The following is a 10,982-nucleotide window of genomic DNA, read 5'->3' as shown; positions in this document are numbered from 1 at the left end:
AAGAAATGAAATATGTAATACAGAAACATTTATGACTAGTACGAGTCACTTATCGTTCTTACATCTATATGGAGTATTTTTAGAAGTTACCTTATGTCGCGTAGATTTTATTTTACGAATTGTACTGTCAACGACTTTCATTGACTTTGATTACTGTAGATATCTGCCTGAGAGAAAATAATATTACTGACATTCGATTGATTAAATTTATTTTATATATATTAAACATTCATATATAATTTAACATAACGTTATTGAACAAATTAAGATATAATAATATCAATGTTAATATTTTATTTTCTAATGATTTATTCACATTAAAAAATATAGTACTGTTTTAGTAATATAATTTATAATAAAATAAAAAAAAGGGCAGTTTTATAGCATTATAGATTTATAAATAATATAATAATATCACTTATTATTAGCGCTATCAATCATATATAATAACAAAGTGTATCTTTGCATCCATTCTGTAAATGTTAAATCATCTACAGTTTTATCTACGAGTGCCATAGCTTCTTGAACGGTTTGATTATTCCTACAAAAAATAATTTTTAATATTTATTATATGATCTTATACAAAAAAAAAAGAGGATATATAAATTACGTAGATCTTATAATTGTTACACATTACCAAGCATTTAATGCAACATTAAACGCATCGATTTGTTCCTGTGCTTTACTACAGTTACGTTGTGACAATGTCAATAATTCCATAGTATCATAATCTTTAGTAGTATCGTTATCTATAAAAACGTGTAAATCATTGTCTTCATCTGTTAATGGAGTCAAGGCATTTTTATAAGCATTATTTGTAATTAGATTTTTATAGTAATCTATCAGATAATATATTGGTGCTCTTATCATTGGGAAGTATGGCATAATATTTGAAACATTTAAATTTTTCATTAAAACGGACGCTTCCTTTAAGCAGCATGATTCATGTCTGGAAAAACAATTTTTTTTTTTTTTTTTTATTTTTTTTATTTTTTTTTTAAGATATTCTTTACATACAAAACTTGATATCGTACTCACCTAAAAGATTGAATATCTCCATGGAGTATTATTTTTTTTAATGCTCTGATATCTAAGATATCATAAAATATATGCAATTCAGTCGTTAAATCCTTATTTAACCATTCAAAGTTACTATTATCAACTCGTAGAGCTAGAAGATTCATACATTCAGTTTGCACATTATTTTTTATTCTTGTTATGATGCACTCAGCAGATTTTAACAGTTGTAACGATCGTTGTATATTTTCAACACATTTTTCCTTTAATAAACTTATTATTATGATATGTTTATATGTAATTCTTTGACATTCTTTTTCTATAATTAATTAGTTTTAATATAACTTACTATTTCCGAGTCAATCGTATGAATCTCCGATAATAATTTTTGAAGTTCTAATGTTGGTAAGTTAATATCGTTGTACTCCGATTGGATCAGTTTAATTTCATTTTGCAATACTCTTTCCTCTGTTTCCAATTTTTTAACTTCTAATGCCAAAGTTAACCACTCGCTGAGATCAATATGATTTTCAGTACTTGTCTTTAAAATATAAAATCACATGTAATATGTACGGGAGTTTATGAGTTTGTTTAAATTGAATATAAAACAATAATTTACCTCGATATTTGTAATATATTTCATAACATCATCTTCACATTTTTTTGCTTTTATATCAAAAAATAATTTTCTTGAAATTGTGTAAATATTTTTTCCACATAATTTGGCAATACCAATATCAATATCTTCTCCATTTTTATCTGTATCTTCTGTTTCAGGATCGTCCATATTTTCTGGAGTAATTAAAGTTCTCAATTTCACTAAATTTTCTACATCTTGGCACAGTCCTTGATATAATTGGGCCCATAACGTAGAGACTTTAATATGACCAAGTAAATTTGATATTTTACTTTTCACCTAATACGTTATTAATTTATTAATATTTATTATAATACATATTTGTTTGGGTTTTTTTTTTTAAATATTACAATACACACCTCTCTTTTGGTTGCGCCAAAACAAAGTGTAGTTACTATATCTAAGCTTTCCTTTAACATATTTTGATCTAATTCTTCTGATGTTTGCGGCATTAAATTTTGGCATATAAGTCTCATATTATTACCATCATTGAGTTGAGTAGATACTTCGTTATGTTTTATTTTCAATAATGTTTTTTTAATTTTTGCCAATGAATATTTTGATTTAATATTTTTCAAATGTTTCACTGTAATTGTTAAATTTTATATAAAAATTATTTAATTTAATAAATAATGAAAGATTTTATATATGTCATACCTCTTTGACGAACCAACAAATCTTGTTGCTCGTATTCTTCTTTCAAGGACGAAGAAACAGTCTTAAGCCTATTTCTTTCTGCTTTTAAAGATGAAATGTCTTGTATGCATTCAATAGTAGCATCTTTTTTTTTATGTCTTAATTTGTACAATAATATATTTTTTCTTATTTCTCTTACATCCTTACTTGTAAATGTTGCATTACCTATTTCAGACCATAGTAATTCTAATATTCCTTTACATAATCTACAAAAAGTATAGTTTCTTAGTAAAATTATTTCATTCTACATTTCATTTTTAATTGAAATAAAAATGTTGAACAAACATTTTCTTTATAGGATCTGTACATGCAGTCGGAGGGCATTGCAATCTGTGTGCCCAATCGAAGTTATTCATTGGATTGCCCATATTTACAAATTTCTGGAATTGGATCAAAATAATACTATCAACTGAAAAAAAAAGAAAAAAAAAAAAGAAAACTCATTATTAATAACAGAACTATTAGAGTAACATTGATAATCTAAGTATTGCTTTCATAAAACAATATTTGAGCATTCACATAATTATATTTTATGGTTAGAAATATGCATACAAAGAATAAAGAAAAAATTACTTGCCAGTAAATAGTAGATACTTCATAAATATACTTACCATTAAAATCAGTAAATTAATAATATTTGATATTCCCTTATCATAGGTAAACATAAGATAAATTAAAGTATCATAAAAAATTATACAAAACACTGAGTCTATTACAAAGATCATTCGTAACCATTAGTTTTTGTAAACCTTTGTTATCAATTAATTATTCATATAGTAACACATAAGATTACTAATAAAATCACTTTTAATATAAAGAAAAAATATAATAATTGTCAAAAAATATAATTCTAAGTTACTGTTCATTTACAACAATATTTCAAATTTATACATTACGTATACGTATATTCGATTGGTTCTTAATATGTTGGTTACCGTGTTATCACGAAAAAGTAGTACATTATATTGTTCCAGAGTGCTCTAATGTCTAATTTAATAGTCTTACTGGAAATTTATATCCATATGAATATTTGTGGATATATTATTTAAATTTGAATTACACTTATGAAAAAATAGTATATTAAAAATATAATTTAATATAGGAAATTCATAATACATAGGAAATAGAAAGAAAAAATTATATCATACATTCAACCAATTATATTCGATATATGGATCTATTTATTTTTAATTTGGTATCACTGTACAACGACGGTTAGAATTAGCGGGAAGCGAGTATAAAATATACGAATATAAAAAATTAAGTTTGGACGTGTAAGTAACGCTAATTTAAGGCTATTCACCACTTTTCACTCTTAACGTATATAACTTTAACAAAAGATATTTAGCAGCAAAATATGAACTGTAAGTGCCATAAGGAAATAATGTCCTTACTATTGCATCGATATATAAGCTTTCGTATAAGTTTATAGGTTATAATGTATAAGCTTATAGGTTATAAACTTTTTACACATAACAAAAATATTTATATGTAGTAAAAATGGTTAAATGGTCACATTTGATAAAAACAAGAAACTATATATTGGTGATACATAATTCGATTTAAAAAATTATTTTTGTTTAAGATTGTTCATCGCTCCTGCTTTTAATTGATAGTTTATGTCAACAATGAGAACAGACAATTCTTGATTGATTTTGATGAACAAGGTCACATTTTAAAGTCGAAAGTTTAAGACCCTACTTTTTCGAACTTTTGAAAAAGTTTCTTTTTTCTTTTTTCTAAATAAATAGCTAATGCTCAGATTTTCTGAATTATTACCAAACATAAAGTCATACATTTGAAAATGTTTGAATAGAGAGAAGTTTACTCTTTGGACAGATGATTCTATGACAAAAATAAGGAAATTCATGTCCATTGTCACAGAGATTGTAATGCACGAGAAACTTATAATAATTTTGATTTAAAATTTCAATACTTAAAAATTTTCGTACCGGAGTAGTTGACTAAGAACTCAATGTTTTTCTAAAATTTAACAATTTTTCAGAATCCAAGATCCATTGGAATGAATGGTTGAATTCGTATTTTCTTATTTTTATCATAAAATCCATTTGTCGAAAGCTCATTAAAATACATGAATGATTTAACATTAATTTGTCCTTGTGAACAATCGCAATTTCTTGCGTTTGAAATGGATCAGAAAATCTGAACATAGGTTCACACACACACACAAGTAATCAGGCAATTGTTTACTTCACGAAACAAACATCTCTCAAAATTTGAAAATCAGTAATGGGGATAGAAGCTTCTTCTCTTTTGTCGCGAAGTTCAAGGGGCGCCACTATACACAAGATCTTTTTTTTACAGGAGAACTGTTGGTAACATCGTTATGGTAACAGTGTACAGGCGTAATTCTTGACAGATTTTGATAAATGTCTCATTTTAAAAATAAAGATTTAAACGAGAATATAGCTTTTCCGAATCTTTGAAAAAGCTTTATTTTTATGTATAAACTATTCTCAAAAAAACATTATTATTTGATACGATTTTTTTCTTTTTTTTCTCTTTGTTTTTTTTTTTAAGAAAAAGCTCTTTCAAAAATTGGTAAAAGTTATATTCTCTCTCAAATCTTCATCTTCAAAATTAGACTTTCTTTGTTGAAATCGGTCAAGAATTACGATTGTACTCAATATTGACATAAATTATTATAAAATCAAAAATGATGAACAGCCATAATGAGAATAAATTTTAAGGTTATTTTTGCTTTATATATAAATATATATATATGAATCACAATTTGAATATAGCTTTAATAATATAACTTCTTTTTAATGCTTCTAAAGCAAACAGGAAATGAGCATAAAATAAGTGAATATAAAAAATGAAATTAGGATAAAATTTGTAGGGCAAATAATTAATTCTAGCATAATGTAAATAATTTTACATATAATATCATTTTTTTCTAAATTGACTAATGAACTATATATAACAATTATAATTTGAATACAGCTTTACTAATATTACCTTTTTTTAGTTCTTCTAAAGCTTCACGATATTGGGAAAGACTATAAACTTTAATACCTAATTTATCATAATCCAAATATTGATCTGCCATAGCTTCCAAAAGACATAATGATCTAGGAAACGTGTGAGGATTTATATTTACACCCACAATACTCAGTTCCTTTTTGAATATCTATAAGAGTTATTAATAATTAGCACGATTTAAAAAAACAAATTAGATAATTATATATATAAATAATTCTCTTACTTTATATGGTTCGATGGACATTTTTGCTTTAGGATTAGCTACACCAAAAATGCAGAGACAACCACCAGGTTTTAACAATTGTATAGCTGTTTCCATAGCAGGACCAGAACCACTACAGTCTATTATTAAATCAAACTCATCATTTTTAAGTTGATTAGGTTCTTTTAGCTTGTAGTTTAAATCTGAAAATATTTCAATAGTTAAGTTATAATAGATATAGCTTTTGAAATTAACAATGATATAATTAATTATATTTACCAAGTTTTGAAGCTATCTTTCTTCTTTTTTCTTGAAGTTCACTAATTGTTACTGTATTTCGTAATCCACGTAGATGTAATAAACAAGACCAAAAAAGACCAATGATACCTGCGCCAATAATCAGTACTTGATGTCCTACATGTATTGTACCAATTCTTTTCAAACCATGGGCCAAACAAGATAATGGTTCTGTAAGTGCAGCCTGATGCATTTGGACTTTATCGGGTATTAAGTGTATCTTAAAATCATCATTATTCAATGTGCATAAATCAACATGAATATATAAATAGAATATACAGATTTAATATAAATATCATTATTGTTGTATATAAAAGTACCTGAGATTCTGGAACAAGAACATGGGTCGCCCAACCACCATTTCTATAAATACCAATAGTGTTTCTTAATCCGCCATATTGACAATAATGATAATTTCCAACATGACAATCGTTACACTTGTGACACCCACTGTTAGGATCTACCGTAACTCTTTGACCAATTTTAAAATTAGTCACTTCATTTCCAATTTCATCGATTGTACCACAAAATTCATGTCCAAGAACAAAAGGACCATCATTTTTGCATGTAAATGCACCCTGTAAGATTATTTTTTTTTTAAATAAAATTATTAAGTAAAATATGAATTAGCATGTAATCATATGATATAAAATTAAACATTGTGTCAATTCAGTCACATTGTTGCGAAATATTTCTTAATTTATATATTTTTGTCATCTTAACATTTCGTAATGATTTCTGTTATAACTTTTTTTCACAATAACGATAAGAACGTAATTTTATTTTCAACGATATGAATAAAATGATATTAATTGAAAGTAAAAAAAAAAAAAATAAGAGAAAAGAATGTAACGCGTTTATCGTAAAAAAATAAGAATTCGATTTATTGCTTGCAATTTTGAACATATGGTTGAAGAAAAATGTTCCATAAAAGTTTTTCTCAAAAAGAAAATAAATAACACGTCCAGAGCGCATGTTCAGTGTGATAAATATAATTCAATCGTTTTTATATTTAAACTTTATAATCGAATGAAGCAATTAATTCAATTATAATTGAAGAAAATTAACTCGCGTCACGAGAGAGAGAGAGAGAGAGAGAGAGAGAGAGAGAGAGAGAGAGAGGGAGCTCTCGTGAAAATTGATAACAATGGTAAGGACGATATAAAAATAAATGACATACTTCCAAGATATGCAAATCCGTTCCACAAATTCCTGAGTATGCGACTTTTATTCGAACTTCGTCGGATTTTGGTATCGGAATTGAAGTTTTTTTTAAAGTAAGCGTTTTGCTTAATGGATCGAAGGATAGACACTCCATATCTATCTCTGTTTCACGAATGTAATGTAACACTCTGTTGCACGTTCAAGAGTAAAAATCCAACTAAAAACAGGCTTAGGTTTCGTCCGTCGGCTGCTTTATAAATCGTTTGCATGGAAATTTTGTAATTCTTTGTTGTTAATTTATAGGGGTCATATGACGATATTAATCAGTGAACTTAGTGACGAAACATATGTTGCATTCCCGATTGGTCAATGATAAGCCATGATAGCTTTGAACAAATATGTTCTTAATGTGTCACGTTTTTAGTACGAGAGTTTTAACATTCATTTAGAAGTATAACATTAGATGAAATTCATTCTGAAAATATGAATAAATAATTTTGTTGATTGACGTATAATAAGATAAGTGACCATTGTATTTTTTTTATATTTTACTTTTTTTATGTATTTCAGATTGAATATTAGATAAAAAAAAAAAAAAAAAAATAAACTGAGAGAAAAAAATCAACACATTCTAGATAAAAGATATAATAATACTGGACAGTTATATAATACTTTTAGTTATATAATATATAATACTTTCAAAGGTTATTCTCCAAGTTTACGACTTGCTTTTTTGAAAAATGAAAAATGATCGACTTAGATACTTTTCACGGTATTCGTGGTATATATTTTACCAACAATCGACTTCGTTAACCGAAATTCCTATGGAACACACCATGACATCGACACATTCAACGGAACAGTATAATTCGTGGAAACGTTACTCTAACATCTGCTCGAACGCAGGTAATTCTGGCAGAACTTTTATTATGAAACTAGTCTAACAAAAAAAAAAAAAAGAAAAGAAAAAAAAGGTAAAAAAATAAATTATCTGCTCTATCAATGATACGAAAGACCAGCTTACGTAAGTTAATACGCCTACCCGTGATTTGTAGTATAATAGAATTATGTTTACTTAACGATCATAATAGATCTCATTGTAGTATTATCACGTATTTACTTCTTCTCTCGCAAAAATTAATGCGTCTCGAATGGAAGACATAAATGGATGTGCCCTTGAATTCTATACGTTACTCTCAAAATTATTACATTTCTTAAAGATATCATCATATCTGTGACAAATTGTAAGAGACGATGACTTTTTAGTTTACTATTTGTCCTCGTCAATTCTTTATTATATCTCGTAGGAATGTAAATATGTTTGCAAATAAAGAAAGAAAAAAAGAAAACGAAAAAGAAAAAAAAAAAGAAAAGAAGAAAAGCAAGAATGAAAGAAAGAAGGAAAAAGAATTATCAAAAGATATCAGAAGAAATTGGGAAAAATCTTTAAAAATATTTCTTCAATGAACTAACCGATAGATTTGATTTTGGATTGTATAGATCCAAACGACATATTGTTTTTTCTTTGTCTTCTTATTTTTTTTTCTTTTCTTTGTCTTTCGCTCCCCTAGGTCTTCCCTCCCCCTCCTATCCCCCTTCTCACGAACCTCCCGCCCTCCCCTCCCATCATCACCACCATCCCAGCCTCAAGTCCGCCACGATTTCCTCCTTTCATCGAGCCGCGACAAATACCTACCTATACGAGGAAAATTCATTCATGCCCCGGACTCCGGGATGAACGAGAGCGTTCTTCGATTCACGAGAAATTTCGGGTCAACGGGACAGAGTTGCCGGGATAGAAGCTAGCTGCACCAGGAACCGGAAATGAGGTCGAGAATGACGTCATCGCGTTCAGTGCCGTTCATTCAACCCCCGGGGATAAAGTAGGTCAGCGGGCCGACTTACCCCTTCAACCCCTATTAAACCATGGAAACGATTCTCTGCTCCAGAAAACGCACGCACGGTTCTCTCCTCCACCCTACCCCCTTCTTTCTCTCTCTCTCTCTTTCTCTCTCTACCTCCTCTTCCCCCTCCTCCTCTACCACCCCAGACCAACCCTCCTTTGGCCGCTCACCACCAACACCCTCTACGTCGACTCTCGTCGATTCACGCGTCGCTCGATGAACGAGGAGAGTTTCTCAATGCACTTTTTATCCGATCATAACTCTTTCTCTTTCTCTCTCTCTCTCTCTCTCTCTCTTTCTCTCTCTCTTTCTTTTTCTATCTTTCTCTCTATCCTTCTTTTTCATTCCTTCTTGAGGAACGGCAAACCAGAATGAAATATGATGTATATATGTATTTCAAATTAATCTGATATAACTCGTCGAGATATATGTACACATATATATATATATATATATATATACACACACAAATATGTATATGTATACAGATAGATAGATATATAGACATCATGAATATTTATTGATGTCACAGTATTGAGCCTGATTTGAGAGTCGTCGAAACGGTGACGTCACGATTCGGATAAATCAAATATTTTCAGAATAACAAGAAAGGCAAGAGAATCATGATATTATATAGTATATGTATATCCAATTTGTCTATGTTCGATAATTCAAACGCAAAAATCTAAGCTTTACAGATTTCTTTTTTCTATTTAGAGAAAAATTAACGAATGACTTTATAGTTTTATCAATCGATGATTTAATATCTTTACTATCATTGTACAATTGTCTTCTTTAATTTCCGCAAGTTTGATATTTCCTTCTTTTCTTTTTCTTTTTTAAATCTCTCCCAAGTGAACGGCACTTCAACTAACGTTCTTTTATTCGTTCTTTTTTTCATTTCGCACAACAACATTGTCGTTTTTATCGACGTCGCGATTAAAAAAAAAAGATTTATTTCTGACAGGTTAAAGTATCGTTAAAACGTTGTTCCTTCGTAATACTGAAAAAAAAAAATTACTAAAAAAAAAAAAAAATGAAAAAAAGAAAAAGAAGGAAGAAAGAAATAAGCGTGAAATTAATTTCGAAACGAAGTGATCGAAACTTTTTTTTTATATAGGTATAAAAAAAACTTATTGAAGAATTTTAAGATTTCTTTGAATTGTATAATGAAAAGTTAAATAATAGTCTTTATTTAAGTATGAATATATATATATATATATATATATATATATATATATCTAATTCTATTTGTTAGATTACGAATTGGTCAGAGCTATAAATGCCAGCAGATGTTCTTGATGACGATGGTAGCTAACAAGCAGACAGGAAGTTGCCGACCGTTTAACCATGGATTAGTCAGCACAACCAACGTAGGCAGGTGTACATTTTACATCCGGAAATGACTCGGTCAGCGAGTCTCTTCATGAGATATATTCGGAACTCTACCCCTTTTGTCCACCTACGCTTTGTAATGTCGGTATACATCTCGGATAGTAAGTATTCGGGAACTGATCATGTTTCCAAGGCGTAAGTAAACGTGTCCGTATGTACGTGTGTGTGTGTGTGTGTGTGTACATGTATACATAATATGTAAGAAAAAAAATATATATATACAAATATATATGTATATGTAAGAGAAGTAAGGCAATGATACAATTTCATTCAATAATGGACTATATTCGACTACGTCCATGGACATATATATATTTGGTGTGGTGTGGTGGTAGTGATGATGCTGGTGGTAGGTATGTGTGTGTATATATATATATATATATGTATGTATGTGTGTATAGATGTGTAGATGTGTTAGATGGGTAGGATAGAAAGAAGATTTAAAGCGTCCATATTTGTAAGCAAGGCAGGCTCTTTTCTTCGACCTGCTTTGTGAAGTTCTCTTTAGACCGGAAGTTCGTGATCTTCCTGTCTGGACTTCCTATCTAACAAAGAAAAGGGTAGAAAAAGGACTTGAACAAATAATGCGACTAATGTCACAAATTTAACCGTTAAATTTGATAATAGAAATGGAAACAAAATAAATTGATTGTCTCTAATTTAT

At 28.7% G+C, this 10,982-nt stretch overlaps 3 protein-coding genes across 4 annotated transcripts in view; 1 reads left to right on the top strand and 2 right to left on the bottom strand.

Moving 5' to 3' along the window:
- Window positions 1-337: 337 nt before the first annotated feature.
- Window positions 338-3,253, bottom strand: LOC118447860 (uncharacterized). The gene is made up of 9 exons (XM_035880368.2): window positions 2,962-3,253; window positions 2,636-2,759; window positions 2,312-2,556; window positions 2,014-2,240; window positions 1,637-1,933; window positions 1,367-1,558; window positions 1,039-1,280; window positions 638-949; window positions 338-541 (listed from the first exon to the last, which is right to left on the bottom strand). The coding sequence occupies exons 2-9, from the start codon at window positions 2,716-2,718 to the stop codon at window positions 415-417; spliced, it is 1,725 nt and encodes a 574-aa protein (XP_035736261.2). The 5' UTR covers window positions 2,719-2,759; window positions 2,962-3,253; the 3' UTR covers window positions 338-414.
- Window positions 3,254-5,234: 1,981 nt separating this feature from the next.
- On the bottom strand, window positions 5,235-7,911 carry LOC118447868 (uncharacterized). Its single transcript, XM_035880388.2, has 6 exons — window positions 7,716-7,911; window positions 7,036-7,494; window positions 6,176-6,433; window positions 5,838-6,075; window positions 5,580-5,761; window positions 5,235-5,504 (listed from the first exon to the last, which is right to left on the bottom strand). Exons 2-6 carry the CDS (start codon window positions 7,171-7,173, stop codon window positions 5,301-5,303), a joined length of 1,020 nt encoding a protein of 339 aa, XP_035736281.1. The 5' UTR covers window positions 7,174-7,494; window positions 7,716-7,911; the 3' UTR covers window positions 5,235-5,300.
- A 1,565-nt stretch (window positions 7,912-9,476) lies between these two features.
- Window positions 9,477-10,982, top strand: part of LOC118447858 (tyrosine-protein phosphatase non-receptor type 7) — a 32,746-nt gene continuing 31,240 nt past the window's right edge. For both annotated transcript variants that reach the window (XM_085655847.1, XM_085655845.1), the window contains exons 1-2: window positions 9,477-9,535; window positions 10,182-10,419. The gene's annotated coding sequence lies outside the window, so the exon portion shown is untranslated. The remainder of the gene's footprint in view (window positions 9,536-10,181; window positions 10,420-10,982) is intronic.

The sequence above is a fragment of the Vespa mandarinia genome, chromosome 3, assembly GCF_050613455.1.
Source record: "Vespa mandarinia isolate Hongniang chromosome 3, ASM5061345v1, whole genome shotgun sequence".
In the NCBI taxonomy this organism is placed as follows: domain Eukaryota; kingdom Metazoa; phylum Arthropoda; class Insecta; order Hymenoptera; family Vespidae; genus Vespa; species Vespa mandarinia.
The sequence above is the reverse complement of the archived record's forward strand: the minus strand, read 5'-3'. Positions and strand labels throughout refer to the sequence as shown.

What these genes read in the sequence shown, in the direction of transcription:
- LOC118447868 (XM_035880388.2), bottom strand. Translation starts at nt 7,173, where the DNA reads ATGGAGTGTCTATCCTTCGATCCATTAAGCAAAACGCTTACTTTAAAA. An exon ending in CGGATTTGCATATCTTGGAA is followed by an intron (nt 6,434 to 7,035) that starts GTATGTCATTTA and finishes ATAATCTTACAG; the next exon opens with GGTGCATTTACATGCAAAAA. An exon ending in TTCTTGTTCCAGAATCTCAG is followed by an intron (nt 6,076 to 6,175) that starts GTACTTTTATAT and finishes GATGATTTTAAG; the next exon opens with ATACACTTAATACCCGATAA.
- LOC118447860 (XM_035880368.2), bottom strand. Translation starts at nt 2,718, where the DNA reads ATGGGCAATCCAATGAATAACTTCGATTGGGCACACAGATTGCAATGC. An exon ending in ATACGATTGACTCGGAAATA is followed by an intron (nt 1,281 to 1,366) that starts GTAAGTTATATT and finishes AGTTTATTAAAG; the next exon opens with GAAAAATGTGTTGAAAATAT. An exon ending in GGAGATATTCAATCTTTTAG is followed by an intron (nt 950 to 1,038) that starts GTGAGTACGATA and finishes TTGTTTTTCCAG; the next exon opens with ACATGAATCATGCTGCTTAA.